The 21,869-nt window shown below is 43.1% G+C and overlaps 1 protein-coding gene across 1 annotated transcript in view; it reads left to right on the top strand.

Annotated features, from left to right (window-relative positions):
- Positions 1-21,869, top strand: part of Cpne4 (copine 4) — a 458,320-nt gene that overhangs the window by 416,767 nt on the left and 19,684 nt on the right. Inside the window, exons 8-11 of the mRNA XM_021206230.2 lie at positions 1,220-1,318; positions 4,432-4,518; positions 5,139-5,198; positions 15,744-15,877. Coding sequence (XP_021061889.1) covers positions 1,220-1,318; positions 4,432-4,518; positions 5,139-5,198; positions 15,744-15,877 — 380 coding nt within the window. The remainder of the gene's footprint in view (positions 1-1,219; positions 1,319-4,431; positions 4,519-5,138; positions 5,199-15,743; positions 15,878-21,869) is intronic.

Consider the following 21,869-nt stretch of genomic DNA (forward strand, 5'->3'; position numbering starts at 1 on the left):
GGGGAGGGGAGGGGAGGGGAGGGGAGGGGAGGAGGGGAGGGAAGGGATGAAGTTGAGAGATGACCCATGAGTGGTGTGTGGTTTGTGGTGTTAGGGACAAATATTTCGAATGGTGCCCATTTCCAATTTGTAGTATCTACGTGGATGTGGGTGCAATTTATTGTGACAAAAATTAAATGAGTAAGGATATATCCGGGGGTGGGACACATTTCTTTGTACATGTGTAAGGATCCCCACCTGATCCAGGAACAGGTCTGCATTGAGCTTCTTGGACAGACCGGACAGTAGAAATCTGAAGCCTGAGGGAAGACAGAGACACCTTAGGACACTGCTTTTCTAGAAGGTACCTCCAAGTAAAAGTCTTTCTCTTGACCTCGTGTGGTGCTCCCTTGGCTTAAAATGTAAACGTGACCATAGAATAACATTCACTCTAGGAAAAGATAAATCAGAACCTTCCTCTTTACCTAGTTATGGACCCAACCAGAGGCCTTGTTACTGCTTTAATCTAGTCACTGTAGGAATTGTTGCCAGGACACCCAGAATCTCACCTTAACAGCAGTAGATGAATCTCTCTGGTTAGACAAAGACAGCCACAGCTGAGTGATGGATGTAGAATATTGTTCACCATCATCCATTCATCTCTCCTGAGTGTACCATGAAAGCTTTCACTTTTTAACCATTTCATTTGGTTTTGTTGGCATTGTACTTTTATCATCAAGAAAATAGAAAAAATAAGACTAATATCACTCAATCAAAATCACTAACAGGCTACTGTTTTGGAAACTACAAATTCTTGAACTCAGACACCGTCTAGCTATAAACCGGATAACTGTCTGTGGGTTTTTGTTTTTGTTTTTTTTATCAGAACTGGGGAGAAAAGGCATTTGAATCTCAGCAGGACAGCTACCTTCATGATTCAGGCTGTCATTCACTAGGTGCTCCTTCCAGAGAGCCATCCCTTTCTCCTCTGGGACTTACTGGTTTCTTCTGAGAGCATGGATAAGTTGTCACAGTGACTGATGTGTCACAGGGCTGTCTAGACGTTGTGGCCAACATAGCCAAGGAAAAAGCTCTGGATACCAGAGGGATATTACATCATCACATCAAGCTTTTGTTCCAGACCAAGCAGCTATCACACGCTTTTCTTCATTAAGTCCTCATTGCTGGAAGCTGTTGGGATAAGAGCCTTGGGGGAAACAATCATCGTTTTGTTTTGCAGTGCATAGTGTGGGACTGGGACTCCAATGGCAAGCATGACTTCATTGGAGAGTTCACCTCTACCTTCAAGGAGATGAGAGGAGCTATGGAAGGGAAACAGGTAGGTGGTGTTGCCCCAGACATTGTCTAGGATTCACCTTTAGCTAAAAGTGGAAATGCTAACAGCAAATTTTCCATATATGAATGAGTCCGATGAAAAGGGAGGATGGTGGGAATTGATTCTAGAACCTTCCCAACCCAAAGCCATTCTGTAACCCTTAAATAGCAGTTCCCTGGAGGAAACCAGAGTGGTCCAATGAGTGCAGGTCTAATTTCCTTTACCTATGCAATCGTGGGCATTACTTTCCCAAGGGCCACAATTAAAGTCAACTCTAAATTATAAGCCATCATTCCTTGGATAATAAGGAACACAGCTAGAGAAACTGCTGCTCCATTAAATGTACAGAACCAAGCCCTATCGAGCTAATAAGTCAATGCCAGCTTACCAATACCACCCTCTGCAGTTGTAAAGTGTCTCATAAAGTTGTATCTTGCCCTCCTCTATAAACAGAAATAGCCAAATCAATAAATATTGGAAACATTGCATCTTTGGGTTCCCACAATGCCATTAAAAGTAAGATTATAACATATATCATAGTTGAAGACCACCGTGGCTAGATGCTTCCAGATAAACAAAGATAAATCTGTAATTCCCATTGAGGCCATGAAGTGCAGACCACTGTACTTTTTGTATCTGTGAGATGCTAGTAAAATTTAGTTCCACATCGAGCCCCTGTGCTGGCACATTTCTTTGGTGGGAACAATTCTCTTCTTCAGTGATTTTTACAGCATCCAGTGTGCTTGGCTCTAGATCCACAATGACCAATCCTGCCAACATTGTCTCTGTTCTCCTAAAGCTAACAGACTGATGGGAGTCAAAATAAGATCTAAACATGAACGAAGTAAACAAAAATTAAGAGGCAATTACAACTTGGGACAAATGTTTTTTAACAAAGAAAGATAGGACTGCAAAGATGATGCCTCTGATTAAGGTACTTGCTGCCAAGCCTGGTGGCCTGAGTTTGATCCCTGAGATCCAAAAAAGTAGAAGGAGAAAAATAACTCCTGTAAGTAGTCCTTTTATACATGGATCATTTACATGTGTACATACACATACACATGTGTACACATGCACACACACACATGCATACACACACACACACCTGCACTCACAAATGCATGCACTTATGCACATATGCACACATGCACACATATGTGCTCAGATAAATAAATGTAAGTTTCTCAAGTGTAGGATAGAAACCATCCAATTAGGGAGTAGATTACAAGTTATTAGCTGAAAAGGTCACATTTAACTTCAGACCCTTTAAGGATGAGAGAAGGCAAGTCTGGCAGTGAGTAAGGGAAAAACATTTCAGGCAGAGAGAACATTTCTTAGGTACTGATGCAGGAATGAGCTGGTGTGCTGGAGTACTTGGAAAGGGACCAGTATATTGGGTGCAGACAGTGTGAAGTGACCTTGCATGGGGAGCAATCAAAGACAGAGCATAGACCAGGAAGAACTGACTCTAATACAGTCCTCCAAATGTTGTAAGAACATAATTAAACGGTGCTCTCCAATAATATGGTGGCCACCAGCCACATGCGACTATATTTTGATTAATTAAAATTAGGTACACAATTAAATCCATCTGTAAGTAAAATCAGCCACATTCCAAGTGCTCGATAGCCTTATGCAGCTATCTAATATATGTACACATGTATATTCAGAGAATGTTTTGGCCACTGTGTAAATATCACTTAAAGAGAGAAGAGGAAAAGGCAGGTCAATCTGACAGGTGAGAGGATAGGAACCTTGAGCCTGAGGACTCTAGTATACCTATATCAGAGGGGAAAATAGGAGACCCATCCTTCAATTTCCCTTTCCCTGCCTGGGTCATGATGCTGACAGAAGGTGGTGATTTAACTAATCATTAATTCTTGACCACCCCCACAAGCAGCTTTAGTTTGCGATTGATCAGTGGAAATTTTTATAATACCAAATAGGAAGGCCCTCTCCAAGAACCTCCTGGAAGGAATCGTTGTAGTTGGAAGACCTGGATCTGGAGTGGTCCTCGTGTGTGAGGTTTAGAGTGACCAGGGAAGTGCTTCAGAGTCACTGATGGACTCTGTGAGACACTACTGTGATCTGTTGCTGTATAATGAGTTGCCCACTAACTTCCTGCCCCCAAACAGTCATCATTATTTGACATTTTCTTGGTTGGCAATTTCACCCAGGATAGCTCCTCTCTGCCTATTATGGAGCTGTGGAGCTCTCACACTTTTGTGCCTAAGCAGCAGAGATGGCTAGTGCATCTCTGTGTGCATATTTTGTTGGTGATGATGATGGTAATGGTGGTGGAGGTGGTGGTAATGGGGATGGTAGTGGTGGTGGTAATGGTGGTGGTTTTATCCTCTGATATATAATTTTTTTTTACAAGGTGGTAAAATAAAACTTACAAGCAAGAAAAGGCATCTTCAGAACACTGGTTTTTCCAGCTTCTGTTCTCACCACATGTTTAATGACCTATTGGCCAAAACAAGTCACATGACTAATACATGGGCACTGAGGTCACTGGAGGCCATTGTGTCAGTTTATCCTGCTCACATCTACCTCCAAAGCTGCTTCTTCGGGCATTTTTGAATGTCAGGAATAAACTTAGGTCTCCTGAGTTGAAGCCTAAGGTTCCAGTTCCTTCAGGATCAGTAATAGAAACGTCCAGTGACTGTTGGGTTTGACTCACAGTTGCTTCTGGCTCATAAAATTGTCTGTAGTCTGGAAGAGATGAAAACTGTTTTAGCTAGCTACCAGTTAATCCATCAGTTCTCAGTGTCTCCCAAGGCTTTTATCCTGTCCTTCAAGGAGTATCCTCTGGAATGAGTGCCAAGGGAAGGGCTGAGAACTGAGGAACCATAAAGTCAGCTTTAGAGAGGAGAAATCCAAGGCATAGAGGAGTCTAGCAGTCCATCAAAGGACACAAAGCTGGGAAATGAAGTCCATCGTCTCTGTCAATCACTTCCCCTTGCCATTTTCATGGATGCCAAAGGTACCACCTAAATACCATTTTCCAGCCATCCAGATCCATCTGTGTGTCCCCAAAAGCATGTAGGAGCTTGGCCTCATTTGATCACTTGACCTCCTTTTGAAGATGCTCATGTTTGACCCTTTTGGTGTAGGTACAATGGGAATGCATCAACCCCAAGTACAAGGCCAAGAAGAAAAATTACAAGAACTCAGGCATGGTGATTCTGAATCAGTGCAAGGTAGGTGTAATCCCCTCTCTGCCAGGAGTATATAATGCTAGACTTGCCTTGTGGGAGGCGTTCAAGTCATGTGATCAAAGGGGAAATGTTTCCACAAGGGAGTGACCTTCTTGAAGGAAAGAAAATTCACAAAAATCAATATAGTGCTGGACAGGGGAAATCAAATATAATCATGAGTGGCCTAAAAGCTGTGACAGCCCAATGGCACCTTCCCTTTCCCAGGGACATTCTTGCCCTGAAGGACAGGAAAGTGCAGGTCACAGCTCAGGCTCTTCTGTGCACATGGCAGCTCTAAAGGAAGATGCTCAAGTGGTGTGGGAGAAGTGACTAAGTATGAGATATCTCTTATTCTAAAGTAGCAATGACTCCTGAAAATAAGTTTTGGGTCTTCTCCCAAGGGCATATGATGTCAATTAAACCAATACATAGACTCAAATAAAGTGGAGCAAGGGGTGAGAATCTGCAGATGTCTTGGGCCCATCTGTATTGACGTTGAAGACTTACCACAGATCTCTTTCTACCCTTTGTCTTGGCTTACCAGCCTATTGCTGATGCGCAGGCCTTCAATCTGTAGGGAAAGCAGAGCATACTGTTAGTAATTCAGGCCCTCTTTCATGCAGATCCACAAGATGCATTCCTTCTTGGACTACATCATGGGCGGCTGTCAAATCCAGTTTACAGTAAGCTGCTTTTGTGTTTATCCTTTTTTGGGGAATGAGGGGTGGGGATGGTATTGGGTTTGTGAACATGCAGATACAAAAGATCTTAAAAATCTTGAGCTTTTAAGTACTATTGCTAAATTATTGTGTGGGTCCCTGTCTTAGTCAGGGTTTCTATTCCTGCACAAACATCATGACCAAGAAGCAAGTTGGGGAGGAAAGGGTTTATTCTGCTTACATTTCCATACTGCTGTTGATCACCAAAGGATTGAAGACTGGAACTCAAGCAGGTCAGGAAGCAGGAGCTGATGCAGAGGCCATGGAGGGATGTTCTTTACTGGCTTGCTTTCACTGGCTTGCTCAGTCCACTCTCTTATAGAACTCAAGATTACCAGCCCAGAGATGGCACCACCCACAAGGGGCCCTCCCCACTTGATCACTAATTGAGAAAATGCCTTACAGCTGGATCTCATGGAGGTCTTTCCCCAACTAAAGCTCCTTTCTCTGTGATAACTCCAGCTGTGTCAAGTTGACACAAAGCTATCCAGTACAGTCCCTGTTTCTTAAATGAGTCCATATTCCATCTCCTTCTGATGAGAATGATCCTTGCTCCTCAGCCTCGGAGGGTTTAGAAATCCCTCCTAGGATTTTTCCCTTTTTTACGTACCTACATGTAACATGAGGTGCAAGGCAGGCTATAGATTTCCAGACACCATGGCTGGGCAAGAAGGATGAAAAGGAAGTGAGCCACACTGCTCTATTCCACTGAACTCAGATGCCTTAGTTGTGCTTATATAACCAGAACCCAGGCATCCATGTCATCAGTACCCAGTGATCAGTACCAAGGGAATGCTAGCCAAATGCTTTCTCAAGCAATGAGAATGTGTGTGTGTGTGTGTGTGTGTGTGTGTGTGTGTGTGTGTGTGTTCGTGTGTCTATCCACTGTGGGGTAACTTGTGTTCACTCAGTCAACATTCAAAATGTTCTGAGATGTAGGCAGATTTAACTTTCAGAAAGAACATACCCATATAACAAAATGTAGGTGTGCTGAAAACACAGGAAAGAAGTATGGATTATAATACAGAAGGGGTGGAATGTGTACAGTGCTTGCCTCTGATCTTACAGAGCTGGACTTGTGAAGCTCAGCTCTCTTTAGTTCCCTCTACCAAATCATCCATGTGAGAAAAGCATGGAAAATGAGTTTAGGTTTTGTATATGTTTGAGTCCAACACGATTGACAAAATCCATGTGTTCCCAGAACCAGGAATGATGCTGGTCTCAGAACTAGAAGGGGGAATCGAGATAAATGGACATTTCATGGTCCAGTGTCTCGTTAGCAAAAGACTTGTGTAGTGATTTGAATGAAAACGGCCCCCATGGTCTCATAAGAAGTGGCAGTATTAGAAAAGATTAGGACATGAGTCCTGGTTTGAGTATGTGTGACTTGTTGGTAGAAGTGTGTCACTGGGGATGGGCTTTGAGGTTTCAGAAGTTCAAGCCAGGCCAAGAGTCACTCTCTCTTCCTTATGTCTGCTGATCCAGATGTAGAGGTCTTGGCTCCTTTCCAACACCATGTCTCCTACATGCTGTCGCACTTCCCACCATGATACTACTGGTCTAATTTTCTGAACTGTAAGCCAGCCCCAACTAAATGTTTTCCTTTATAGGAGTTGCTGTGGTCATGATGTCTCCTCAAATGGATAGAATACTAGGATAACTTGTTCTAATGTAAAGAAAAGCCAACCTATGCTCTGTCTAAACTCAGCATTGCTCACTTACTTTTAAATACTTACAGGAGCTCATCACTTCCTTAAAGTCTAAGATTCTACAGTGATGGAGCCACCTGCCCTCCTACACACACACTGGTACATAAAGAACACAACCAGAACAAGTCCTGTGGACACAACTCTCCAACGCTACCTGTGTAGCACACTTATTGCTGATCCAGATATACCTGCAGGGCAGTAGCAAAGCAAGAAGTTTTCCAGGGAGAGCTACTGAAATAGTTTCCCAAGATAATAGGCAAAGGAGTGATGTCAAGAAGCTATTTATAGGTTTTTCAAGGGAAAGCTCTATTGATTTCCGTTTGTTTTGGATTCCATAGATCCCAGGCTCTTGAACAACTCCTTATTCAACCTTCGCAGGCTTGCTTCAACCTTGGGGCTGTGCTGGAGAGCATCAGCCACCCCCACAGCATTCCCAGACCACATCCTGACTGACTGTTACTTCATTGAGAATTTCATACAATGTGTTTTGATTATATTTACCCTTCTTCCTAAGTTCCTCCAAGATTCAACCCATTTCTCTTCCCATTCATCTTTGAGTCTCCCCCTGAAATTCCCCATAAAAGCCAATTTGTGCTACCCAGTTCTTCAGGATGTGTGATTTTCCACCAGTTGGCTCACAGGGTATACACTCTTGAATAGTCCTGTAGCTGCTTGGCTTTGAAAGGTTGCTTTTCCTGCTCTGTTTTCCTCAATTTTCTCTTCTTATTAACCCTCCCCAACTGAGTAGAGGCTACCTCAAAATTTGCCACCAGCAGCACCCCAAGTCCTTGCTCTCTCCATGCTCATCCCCCACTGTCATCTCCTCCAGTGCCAACTGATAGTAGACGTGTGGGGGACACGAGTGAGGATTGTAGTCAGGAGCAACAAATGAGAAGGAGAGTGGAAAATAATGCTGAGAAGGGGCGGGGCTATTGAGGGTTCTATCACAAGGCCCTTTCTCCTAAAGATCCCAGGTTAGATACTCAAAGGTTAATAAAAGTGCTGGATGCTCTGTCCAAGAAAATGCACCAGTCACTCATGCCAATGGCATTTGCTTCCAAAATGAAGTCAGCTTTCTCATTACGAAGTTCTTGCTGCTTAAATAGTACAATGTTATGCAAATTTTAAGCCGTAGTACAGTTAATTAAAAATAGTGTGTGGTTTAATTCTGCCTACTAGTGCTTATGTACCACCCAGTAACTTTATTGCAGCATGGAAATGAGTGGCAGAAAGTGGAGTCGTGGGGGGAGGGGCCTCCCTGACATGGAGATGGCAGGGAAGAGAGAAGGAAGAGGAAAGTCATAAAACCTGTGCAGCACCCAGAGGCCAAGACTCTCACTGGTTCACGAAACTGTGCATGGCTGTTGAGCAAGACAGGCACCATTAGGCACAGGAAACTTGGGTCCTAAAGAGTGATATTCAAGTGACTCCAAGTTCTAGATGTTCTCCACCTCATCCCACAGACCTACTCTTCCTTTCCCACCCCTGCCTGGGCCCCAAGCACCTGCACTCGACAGGTCCTCCTACTTTGAGCTGTTGCTTGGATGTGTCCACTGATGGGAATCAATCAGAGAGCAAACAGGAAACCCAATGCAAAAGACGTGTTCTAGATTTCTGCTTTCTAGGTCTGAACCATAGAGACCTTGTTGCTCCAGAGATGGTCCCTGTTCTTACCACCTGCCCTATCCTTCATATATTCTTCTTTCTGAGTTCTAGAAACAGTTTGTTCTACCCTCTGTGATTGATTTCATATAATACTTTCTAAACATGCGTGGTCTGTCCCTTTATTAAACTCTCCACAGTTACCTCTTCTGAGTCTCTCCTAGAGAGACTCTGAGTATCTCACGTGGTCTTCAGGAATAGAGAGAAGCCTTTGTGTCTTCCATGGGGATTTTGATTCAAAATAAGAGGGTTAAAGCTGGGGAAATGGCTCCCAACACCAGACTGCTTGTAATACTTTTATTTAACCCCACACTGTCTAAGAAAAACAGTTCGGGTGGATTTTTAGATGGATTGACAACGTTCTAGGAATTTGGTTTGCAGAATATCCCCATGGACTATGTATTTATGTACATAAATTCAAATGATAAATGCTGGATGCTTACTTGTGTCAATAAGAATAGCAGGTGTGTTTAGGGGTGTGTTGAGAGGTATCTTTGGGTCAGAGATTGAGATGACTTGAGTGTTGAGAGAATGTTGTACATAGCAGAATGTTCAAATGGACCAAGAACAGGACAGGAAGCACTAGGCATGTGCTTTAGAGGAGGAAATCCAGAGGTGTTCATCAAGCACTATTTATCAAGCAAGTGATAGCAGTGAAGGAGTGTGGAGAGCTGAAGCATGAGGTGAAAGCAGGGGCAACAGGCCCAACAGCAACAATAAGAGCCATTGCAACAGACCCAGGGGACGGTGACAAGAAGGGAACCTAATGTGGCAGCAAGAGAAGGGGTGTGTGGGAGGGAAAGCAGTGAGCCTGGGCCTGGGATACAAAAAGAGAGATTCCGAAAGCAAATGAGTCTAGGATGACTTGGACCTGCTGCCTGTCTGGCAAAGCCTGGCAGTGATGTTCACAGAGAAATGCAAGTCAAGAAGGCTGTAAACAAAAGGATGGATTCACTCTGGGGAATGCTGGAAGTATGTTTGAGTATCCCAGTGGATGGCACCTTCAAAGGTAAGCCTTGATCCCAAGAAACAGGTGGAACTGGATGTACCTGGATCTGGAGGAGATGGAGAAAGAAAAGAATACAGAAAGACAAGGTGCCCAATGATAAGAAGTCATATAAGACCTCCCTGGGCAAGAGAAGAGACAGCAAAGGAGGTCCAGAATCCCAAACAGCCAGGTGGCCAGTCAGGGATCAGGAGGTGACAGTTACAAGGCCAAGGCAACAATCCTGATGTTAAAAGGAGCCTTAGTCAGTTATTTCTTTTTGGTCACCAGGACATCTGAGAGCCTGAGACACCCCTCAGACTCTCCCGGTAGAAAATGTGTACTTGACTTTGCACATAACCATAGAAAATTCAGAGCGTCGCCCAGGTGAGCTCCATATATACCTCATGAGAATCCTGGAGGCACAAGAACGGAGGTAACTGTGGTGTTGCAGTCTTAGCGGAGGTGAACAGAGGTGAAACAGATGACAGAGAGAGGCACATGGCTTGGCACATGGCTCTGCATCTAAAAATAAAACCACATACTAGAACTTCATAGACAAAATGTAATTATAGACAATGCGGAAGAGACAGATGCTGTAAGATGTCTGGAAAGGAGATGGTGAAAGAATTAAAGGCTTCCTTTGAAAGTTAAGACTTTTATAGATGCATAGAAATGTTAATTGTAGCATAGATTTTTCACAGATAGGAACTTCTATAGCTTAAATCTCCAACAGTGAAACAACTGTGTAAATTACAGTACTTCATCTAAATGGACTATGATAAAGCCATTTTAAATTATAATTTCAATGGCAAGGTAATCACATAGAGCCATGTCTATGATAGCACTGAGTGTAAAGAAAACCAGAATGACTCTGTGAGTACAACTATGTACTATGTACTAGATTTCACTATAGTATGCTTCTATGTGTGATAATATATATATATATATATATACATATATATATATATATATATATATTATAGTTTGAGTGTGTCCCCATGAAGGATGTGTTGAATCCCCAAAGCAACAGAATTGGGAAGTGAGAGATAGGACCTTTCTGGAGGTTTATAGGTCATGAGAGTTTTACTCTCTTGATGAATTGCAATATAATATAATTATAATATGAATTATAAAAGAGAGTACATCTGTCTTGTCTCTCACACATTCCCTTCTGCCTTCCACAATGAGATACTCCTAGAGAGATTCCAGCAGTGAGCTTACCTTTTGGTGAGTGGTCCAGTCTGAGAAACAGAGCCACTCTGGGCAACAGAGGCAGGCGTGGGTACTCCAGCCTCTACAACTGTGAGCCAATTCTATCTCTCCTATCTGTAATCGACCCGGTCTATAGTACTCTGCTACGGCAGTGCAAAATGGATGGGAGGAATATATAAAACAACTAGAAAGTAAAATAAAATTACTTACTAAGAGACAGAATCCTGAGCAGTAACTTTTATTAATATTTTTTGGCATGGCTACTCACTATTTGTTGTTGTAAAAAATTAAAGGTGATATTTTCCACTTCCCTTTGATTTTATGGTGTTTAGTAATATGGCATTATAAACATGAAGCTGAATATGGGTTCTCTCACCCTGACCATCAAATCTAAAATCTGGGTTATGTATTCAGGATCCTCCCAGGAAATCTTTTCTTACTCTAGCACATCTAGCATGCCTTAGAGCTCCTGGCTTAAGTTTCTAGATCTCTGTTTTAGACACCTGATGAACTGTGAGGTAGAAGAGTGATCTCTGTGCCCTGAACGCCTACACATAGCCAGGGTGCAACGGGCAGGGAGGCAAATGTTGTACCACTTCCAGGAAATGCACTAAGCAGTTTCCGGGAAATGGAATTTATTTTTTATTTCATGACCACCCCACAGAATTTTGTGGGAACCGAGAACAAGAGTTTAGGTTATCCCTTAAGAAATGCCCAAAGTCCACACCTCTTACCAGACTTATTACCTAAGTCCAAATTGTGTGACTGCCTCAGGATGTGACAGTATACATATGAGTTCCAGGTAACAAGAGATCCAGCAACTCCCTAGATTCTGCTTCCAGTGGCTTGTATCCAACAGAGTCTCCCTGATAGCCAGTCAGGATTGTGTGGTGTCAAAACTAAAAGTGTCAAAGACACCTTCGTTCTTCACAACTAGCTCGCTCCCAGATGCGCCAGAGAGACATCATCCAGAGAGGGCCTGGCCTGCTTTCTAGGCCATTCCACATACCCTGGAAACCTAAGCTGCTTCCCAGGAGCCTGTTCTCTGCTGCCTGCCCAGGAGGCTGGAACATGCCCCCAAAAGACAAGGTTTTCATAAAGGTTTCCCATCAGAAAAGGTTCTGCAAGCTTGCTGGCACTTAGGAATCCAGGTGTCTGCAGCCACCTCCAGGGACAAGCATTTTCAGTCTTTTTTTTTTTTTCCTCAACTTAATCCCATCATTCACTGCCCCCTCCCAACCTTGTTGCTTTCTAAAATAAATCTAACCTTTCATTGTGTCCTCTTCCCACCATGGCTAACTTTAAAGAGCACAGAACTCCTGGTGGAAGGCCACCTCCTGAAGGTGGGTATTTCATCTCCAGCTTCCAGAGGGATACTTGGGAAATGGTTTCGCCATATTCCCCGGGCTAGCCTATAGAACTCACCGTCCTGCCTCAGTCTTCCAAGCACAGAACTTACACCAATATAGCATCCCACCAAGCTTTGGGTTCCCTGCAGTTTTAAAGTGATCTTCTAGGTAGAAAGGTGTGATGTCATACTTGGCCATCCCAGCTCTGATTTACCTTCCGAACCCAACTGTACATGCAAGGCGTGGTCTTCGTTAGGGTTTCCATTGCTGTGAAGAGACTCCATGGCCAAGGCAACCCTTATAAAGGACAACATTTAATTGGGGAGGTTAAGTGCACCACAGGACAGGGGTTCAATTCCCAGTACCCACAATGACATACTTACTCCAACAAGGCCACGCCTCCTAATTGTGCTGCTCCCTGGGCAAAGTGTTTTTAAACCACCACAGGTGTTATCGTCTCTAAAATTTATCTGTTTGAGAGAAAATGGCTGAGAATGGTGTGTCTCTGAACCAAATGTAGTTAGACACGACTGTTTCTCCAAGACTGCAATGCATTTTGGGGGTTCCACATTCTTAACCAATGTTTGCCTTGAGCTTTCCTGTAACCTTGGCTTCATGGGACCCTTCAAAAACATCGCTGTGAAGCTGAGTCAGATGTCTGACAGTGCCAACACAGGCGTAGTGATGCTTGCCTTTAGTCACAGCACTACAGAGGCAGAGGCAGGTGGATCTCTGAGTTCAGTGCCACCTTGGACTACGTAACAGTGCCCCAGAACATGTCAATTGCAAAATTAGTGGTTCCAGAGAAACCCTGCAAGAGATCAGTGGTCACTATTACAGAGCACTGGGAAATGAGGTGATCAGTGGCCTTTTCTTCACAGAAGCAGGAAACCAACATAAAGTTCCTAAGGAAGTACAAAGCATCCCAAATGCTGATTCCCTTAACAGAAAGAACAATGCTAGACATAAGTACTACAATCACTGCCTTCCCATTACATTACAGAGCTATCGTAGGAAAGCAGCAGCAACAGTGTGGTGCTGGCACAAAAACGAACAAGTAGGCCAAGGGAAGAGAATAGGGGATCCTGAAATAAGCCTCTACTGTTACAGTCACCAGTGTTTGACAACACTGGCACAAACATCCATTGGAAAGAGAACGGCCTCCTTGACAATGGTCTGAGACAATTTTAAGGCATTTTCTATTAGATATTTTCTTCATTTACATTTCAAATGCTATCCCCAAAGCCCCCTATACCCTCCCACCACCCCACTCCCCAACCCACCCACTCCCGTTTCCTGGATTTCCTCATCCCGCTTCCTGGATTTCCACATCCCACTTCCTGGATTTCCACATGAGATGAATGAGACTTATTACTTGCCCTACACAAAAATGAATTCCAAATGAGTCAAAAACCTTAATTTGAGACTCCCAAACTTTGAAACTTCTAGAGGAAACTACAGAGAAAAGATTTCAAGATGTTGTAGCCACAGCAGAAAACTTGCTGAAAAAGATCAAAGGAACAGGAAATAAACTCAAGAACTGACAGGTCCGGGAACATGAAATTAAAAGGCTTCTGAACCGCAGAGCAAACAATAACCAGAGGGAAGAGACAACACAGAATGGAAAGACAGTCTCTCCCAACTACAGATCAGAGAAGGGATTGATAGCTAGAATACATAAAGAACTATAAAAATAAAATGTCAAAGACCATATCATGCAATAGGTAAATAGGCTAATGTCTGATTTGATAGTTCTCAAAAGAAGAAATGCAAGAGCAGGAGAAATAGCTCCAAGGGTCTTCACACTTATGAGGACCAGAGTTCGGATCCCCAAATCCATGTGAAAGCCAAATAGGTCTAGCTGCAATTCTAGTGCATAGGACACAGATAAGGAATCCCTGAAATAAGCTTTCTAGCCAGCCTAATCAAAAAGCAAGCTCTGGGTTTAGTGAAAGACACCGTGCCTCAATATATAAGGTGCAGAGTGATCAAGAAAGGTATCCAGCATTGACCTTGGGCATGTGTATGTACACAGACACACACACACACACACATGCCATATGCTACACAGGAAAAAATAAAAGAATACAAGGAGCCAATATTAGATACTTAAAAGCTATCCAACATCTTTAGCCATCAAGAAAATGGAGATTTAAACTGCTCTGAGATTTCATCCCATCCCAGTCAGAATGGCCATCGTCAAGAAAACAAGTAGCAAATGTAGATGAGGGTGTGCAGAGAGAGGGACCCTTATTCACTCTTGGTGGGGAATGTAGACTCATATAGTCACTATGGAAACCAGTATGGAGGCTCATCTTACCACTGAAAACAGAACCACCATGCAGCCATGCTGTACCACTCTTGGCAATATACCTGAAGGACTCCAAGTCAGCATCCCACAGAGGTGTCGCGCCCCTGTGTTTATAATTGTACCATTTACTATAACTGGACAATATAGTCAGATGTCCCCAACATATCAGTGGATAAAAATGTGAGGTACATAGTGGAGTCTGATTCAGCCAAAATGAAAAGTTGAATAATAACCCTAGCCGGACACAAGGTGGAAATCATTATATGAAGTGAAATAACCAAATTCAGAGAGACAAATATGCTTTCTCTTAATATGGAAGTAAGATTTAAAATTGTGTGTGTGTGTGTGTGTGTGTGTGTGTGTGTGTGTGTGTGTTATGAAACTAGAAAATTGACCAAGATGGGAAGAAGAGGTCTTAAAGGACAGGGGGAAGAGAGGGTAGTAGAATAAATGTGATAAGCAAGCAGAGAGGGTTGTCTGGGGAAGAATGGAAATCAGCCAGCGGGGTCCACAAAGAAGGATAATTAAGATAAAAATATGATGATGTTTATATAGAAAAGAAACTTAAAGAAACTCAACTTTATGATAACTTAAAATATATTTTTTTAAAAAAAAAATGAGTTGGGAGTTAGAATAATCTCAGAAAGCTGAAGGAGAAAGACTATTTGATGGCCAAACAAAGACTGCTCTTCTCTCGTTCCCACCTGCAATGACAGGCCACCTAGTGTGTTCTGCATTCCAGACAGGAGCCCTCACATGAAGGGGAAGATGCTTCACTGTGTGGCTCCTGGGAGACATTTTGTTAAAATCACCCCCAATACATCTCTCTGCAACTGACTGCATAGAAGTTAGACAGCGGCTCTCTCAGGGAGTCAGGATTCTCTCCACAGAATTTGGCCATGAGGGTTCTTCTCCTTCACAGATGGGGTTTTTCTGCCCAGGGGGCACAGGAGCCTTTTCTTAGTGGAGTGTGACATTGGAGACAGATGCCTGCCCTTACCCTTGATGCTTGGTGACATGAATCAATAGTGATTGGATTTTCTGAAATGCCACCTCAAGTCCTATTTGGATAGGAAGAAGCAGGGGCTACTCTAGACAGCAAAACTGACTTCAGTCAAATTAATAACAAGGTTTTCAAGGAACTAACTAACTTCTCTTACCTTTCTTATCAGCCAGTTATGTCATATACTATTATTATTTTTCTCTATCTGAGGCCATGTCTCCAGGTTGGTCATGGTTCCTAACAGAGCATTTATTCTTATGCTTTCCATCTTCCAGGTAGCTATAGACTTCACTGCCTCTAATGGAGACCCCAGGAACAGCTGTTCCCTGCACTATATCCACCCTTACCAGCCCAATGAGTACCTAAAGGCCTTGGTGGCTGTGGGAGAGATTTGCCAAGACTATGACAGGTAAGAGACTTCAGACATCAGCTGTGGTCTTATCTCTGAGGTGGGGGTTCCCATGGCCCTTGACCCTTGGTGGGAGTTCTCATGGCCAAAGAGTGACAGTCAGTTCGCGCATCTCCTCTTGTAGAAACTCTTGAAAGAATGGGGTAAAACTTTGTGCCAAACATTTCATCCTCTGCTCCCAGAGAAAGTGCCGCACTCGCTCCAGTGAGCCAACAAATCTCTTCTCTCTCTCCTCTCTCTCTCTCTCTCTCTCTCTCTCTCTCTCTCTCTCTCTCTCTGTTCTGCTCTGATTAGGTTGGTGAAGTAGATAGATAGCAAATCTAAGTTTCATTGTGTGGACTTAGAGTGAAGTTGTCCTTGTTCTTTCCTTTTTGTTCATGAGGCAGCAGCACCCTGTCCTGCTGAATTGGATTTTACAACTTGAAGAGATTCTCAAATGTCTGGTGTACACATCTGAGTTTTAGATGCACGGTTTTATTGGATGTGCCTGCATCCATCCTCTGTATTTTATGCATCTTATATAATAGCCTTCATTTTTTTTTTTTTTTTTTTTTTTGTTTTTTGAGACAGGGTTTCTCTGTATAGCTCTGGCTGTCCTGGAACTCACTTTGTAGACCAGGCTGGTCTCGAACTCAGAAATCCACCTGTCTCTGCCTCCCGAGTGCTGGGATTAAAGGCGTGCACCACCACGTCCGGCTATAGCCTTCATTTTTAAAAGAATAAGACTATAGGAAATATAAGTAATTTGTATACTGCTCCACAAACAGAGATGGTATTTGAACCACAATCTTTCAGGTTCTACATATTGAGTACAAAATTTTTGTGTTTTACTGATCTTGGTAGCCACTGGTAACATTAACAGACAGATATGTCTACCCAGGTGCACATCAATGTGGACAGGAAAGTAAGTGTGTGTGTGTGTGTGTGTGTGTGTGTGTGTGTGTGTACTCACATGTATGCAGAGATGATCTTAAGATTCAATCACTATCATTTATTTCTTCTCAATGATAAATATTGGCCTTTTCCACCACAGTATTGCATTTTCTTTTAAGGTGGAGGCCAGTCCGAAGATGGAGTAGGCTTGACCTCTCAATATTTCCCCAGGGAAGTGATCAACATAAACTATAGTAGGCTGGGTTTGTTGTCACTCCTGTGTCACTGGATAAAGGGAAGGAGCACAGATGTTTGCCTAAGGCTTTTGGATGTGGAACCAATGTAAACACAAAGGCAGACCTCTGGGAGGACTCCCTGGTGTGATGGGGGAAACAAGCTTAGCTAGTAATGAGATGTAAGCAGCTGACCTTTTAATCCAGGAAGATAATCGAAGCATCTCTGTGCTCTGGTTGTAGAGAAGCACGAGCACGTATCACGATTTCTGTTCTTCCTGAGTTCATCACTGGCAACAACCACGCCAAAAACCTGCTTCTGCCATAGCACAGTAAGGGGCACAGCCTTGTGAAACCTCCAGCATGAGTTATAGGAAAGGTCCAGCCAGTCCCCCTCCTGCCTGCTGAGATAGATCTCTGTATTCAATCTGGTCAGCAAAACACCTTAGTGTAGCATGGAGACACTTAGAGATTGCAGGGCAGACCCTATGCGATCCGTGAGCAGTAGGCAAGCACCCACAAAACTCTCCGGAGGCTCTTGCTGCACACCTAAAGCATACTTCAGGAACCATTTAAAATCATCGAAATCTGTGATGGCCAGTCTTGGTTGTCAACTAAAACCCAAGCAGCTGAGGACACCCATGAGAGGGATTTCTTCTTGATTTAAGTCATTTGAAGTAGAAATACTGACTTTCAATCTGGATCCTTTGAGGTAGAAAAAAAATATACCTTTATTTTGACCCACATCTTCGGATGGCAGCCTATATAAAGGACATAGAAGAAGGAAGCTTTGTTCCCTTTGCCTGCTTGCTCTCACTAGCAACTCCATTCCTTCACTGGCATTAGAGCCTACTTCTTCAGAGTTCCAGTGAATACTGACAACTAGCTGAGTCATTCAGCCTCAAGAACCAAGCAACTAGTGGATTCTTGGGCCTTGTGCTGGCAGGAAGCGATTGTTGAGCTAGCTGGACAGCAGGCTGTAAGTGAGTCTTATAAATCCCTATATAGAGAGAATTAGATATAGAGATAGACAGATAGATAGATAGATAGATAGATAGATAGATAGATAGATAGATAGATAGATAGATAGATGATAGATAGATAGATAGATAGATAGATAGATAGATANATAGATAGATAGATAGATAGATAGATAGATGATAGATAGATAGATAGATAGATAGATAGATAGATAGATAGATAGATGATAGATAGATAGACAGGTAGATAGATAGACAGATAGATAGATAGACAGACAGACAGACAGACAGACAGACAGACAGATAGATAGATGATAGATAGATAGATATTCATTATATAAGTTCTGTTCCTCTAGAGAGCCCTGACTAATACAAAGTGACACTCAGAATACTTGACCTTGAGGTATTGACTGTGACAATAATGAGTTTCAGCTCTGACTTCTTCAGGATCTAATTCAGGGACAATTTCTAGTAAGGTCTGAAGCAGATGGGGTTTTTACTGGGGAGGAAAGAGTTTGATAAATTACATCTACAGTGTGTCAGGGACTTCTTCAAGACCCGGGCGTGGGAATCCTCTCTTTTCCTTTACTCGTGCCTGATCACGTTAATGATCTAGTGTGATATAGTGTACATGTTTGGAGATAAGACTGAATGGGGGAAGCGTTTGCAGGATCCCTAATGTTTGGACCTTAAGATGCATATAATTGAAGGTACCTTGCCCAGGGCAGTGATATGTACTGTGCTCAAGCCCAACTTAAGCAACATAGTAAGGCCCCCATGTAAAATAGAAGTTAAATCAATAGATAAAAGAACTGAATACATATGGAATATATCATAAGAACCATGGATCCATTATCAGGAAGTATTTACTGGCTAATCCCTTCAGAGAGTGTCCATTCCCTGGTGGCATCACATGCAGAATACAGACACCTTAGTCAGAACCATTGGCTGTCTCTTGAAGCATTTGTCCCTTTCAAATGCAAACCAGACAAAAGTTGACAGATATGTTGTATTCCCTCAAAAACACATATTGAGACATATTTACTACGTCACCCTGGGAGTTATATGAGGTCATCAGAAATTATTCCTTTTAAAATTTTAGTAGTGTAATTCTGAAGTCGTCATTCCCAGATGAACAAGAAAATCAACCTTTGGCAGGCCAACAGAGCAACACTTTTATTTCTGCTTTAAAAGGCAACTCAACAGTAAAATGGGAAAATTCTAAAGAAGAAAGGGAGTTTTGAAAAAAAAAAAAACCTCCATGCTCTTTTAAGAGACTCCCCGGGAGAGCTTGAAAGACCAGCGGCTCCCATGAAAGCTGACAAGGTTCACCAGCTTCTGTTTTGTGTGGGTGGACAGACAGGAGACAGGCAGAGTCAAGAAATTTCAAGTCGGGGTTCTGGAATTAATTTATTCTTGCATCAAAGTCAGGGAGGTTGGTGCTTAAAAAGAAACACTTGCATAAAAACTGACAGAAGCCACCATCCCCCTCGCACAACCACACAGAGGTTTACAGTTCCCATGAGCCTTAGCAATTCCTCTCTGCCTCTGGCAGCCAAGGGTTGTCTCTCTGCCGTGTATACTCATGGATTCTGGGTCATTAGCAGGTGACCCGTTGAACAGAACAGCTTGAGGGGTACATAAAGCTCTTCTCCAGATGGCCTTGAAGGGAGGCTCCCCCAACCACAAGATAACGGTTCCCAAATCCAGTCTTGCTGGCCCACACTATACTTCGCCAGCTGCAAAGGCATTACAGGCTATCTGCCTCTCATGTGAACACACATGAACAAAAACATACATGCATATAAGCACAAGGTCCCACACATCACTCACTCACGTACACACACACACACACACACACACACACACACACACACACACAGTTATACTTCCCTGCTGCAGCGGGTTTCCACTAAGTGCTATCAAAGTAAAAACCTCAGCTCCCATCTTAAAGGGAATGAATGATCCTTTATTTATTTATTTTAGGGCCACATTGAAGGACCATGGCCTTAACTTGAGGTTACCCTAAATGACCAGTTCTAATGTGAAAGCAGTTTCATGAAGTTTTATAGCTTTACAGAACAAAGAAAGTCAAAAATCAAGACAAATTTAAAATACACTGGTGGGTACATCAGCAAGGTGGCTATAGGATGAAGATGAGGCTTTTATGTAGGCCCAAGGTGCTACCTGGTAACAGTCTTAGCTTTGGGGTTGGTAGAAGCCAGCGGATCGGCCAAACCAATAGACTCCGAGTGTTTTTATCTATTAGCCACGGAATGTTTGTTAAAGCTCAGAGGGAGGTAAAAAAAAAAAAAAATGGCCCTCATGGAAGCTAAGGGCCTTAGCTATGGCAATTAGCCTCTGGTTCTGAGCTTTCTAATCTTTCCACAGTACTGAAATTCTGGCCAGTTAGTGCCTACAGAGACAGCTTCTTTTCAAGAGTTTTCATTCACGGCTTCCATATTCTTTGTATACCTCAGCACCAACATGGCAAACTTTTCTTGGGGCCAGTATGGTTATGGGTCTCAGACAACCTTAACTGTCCTCTAATGAAAAGCCCGGTGCTGGAGAGGTGGCTCAGTGGTTAAGAGCACTGACTGCTCTTCCAGAGGTCCTGAGTTCAAATCCCAGCAACCACATGGTGGCTCACAACCATCCATAACAAGATCTGATGCCCTCTTCTGGAGTGTCTGAAGACAGCTATAGTGTACTTACATATAATAAATAAATAAGTCTTAAAAAAAAAAAAAAGCCCGGTTTGTTCCTGTTGGCATAGGCTTACAATCTCTGTGACTTTGGAATGTGAGACAGGAAGACTACAAGTTCAAAGTCAGCCCGGGCAACTTAGTGATACCCTCCCTCATATTTCCTAAAAATAAAAACAGAGCTAGACTTATTTTGGTGGTAGAGTACTTGCTTGGCGTGCATGAGACCCTGAGTTCAGTCCCTAATACCATGAAGGAAAGGGGGAAGGAGAGAGGAGAAGGCAGCCTGTCTGTAATCACAGAGACCAAATGCATTGGTTTGCAAACACAGAGTGCCAGTTTGAAGAAGTGGCCACCTCAGAATACATTTGGTACCCCAGAAAGCAAGGCAGGAGTATGTTAGGTCCTGTATTGGGGGACAACTTAGAGCTGAAACTCAAGCTGACATGAGTTTGGATGTGTAGGGTGCTGGGTTAGTCAGCAGATGATGTGGGTTTTCTCAATACAGCCTCTGCTACACCCCACCTTATCCCGTCAGGACTCTTACCTTGTCTGCATGCCAAAACCACTTGGGAAGTTTCAAAAAATGTTGATACTTGGGCCACATTCCCATAGGCTGATTTCATTGTCTGCTGTGCACCTAGAAATTTGTTGTTGTATGGTTGATGTTGTTGTTGTTGTTGCTGCTGCTGCTGCTGCTGCTGTCATTGTTGTAATGATAGGTATCCAGAGTTGAAATCCACCATTAACTCGATTAAAATGCCGAGGCCCTACAGCCTAAATACCACTTTTTTGTGTGGGACAGCAAAGATTTAACATGGCAGAATTCCCCCATGTCACTCAGTCTAGTGGAACACAGACTTACTGATATCAGTAAGTCATGGTGACTCAGGTGCTGTGGCTCACTCCTGGAAGCATAGCAAGATTGAGGCAACCCCAGGAGTCCAAGGCCAGCCTGGGGTACATGGAAAGACTGCATCTCAGAACAACAAAGCATAGCCCCAGCTCAGCATAGCCCAGAAACCCTTCCTGTACAAGAATAAGAATGGAAAGTGTGTAAGGGAAGGAAGGGTGCCCACCTCCTCCCTGCTGAAGGAAGGGTGGGAAAGAAGAGAATCTTGACAGTACTTATTGGGTCAATCGGAATTCTCTCTCTCTCTCTCTCTCTCTCTCTCTCTCTCTCTCTCTCTCTCTCTCTCTC

This window comes from Mus pahari, chromosome 10 (assembly GCF_900095145.1).
Source record: "Mus pahari chromosome 10, PAHARI_EIJ_v1.1, whole genome shotgun sequence".
Classification (NCBI taxonomy): domain Eukaryota; kingdom Metazoa; phylum Chordata; class Mammalia; order Rodentia; family Muridae; genus Mus; species Mus pahari.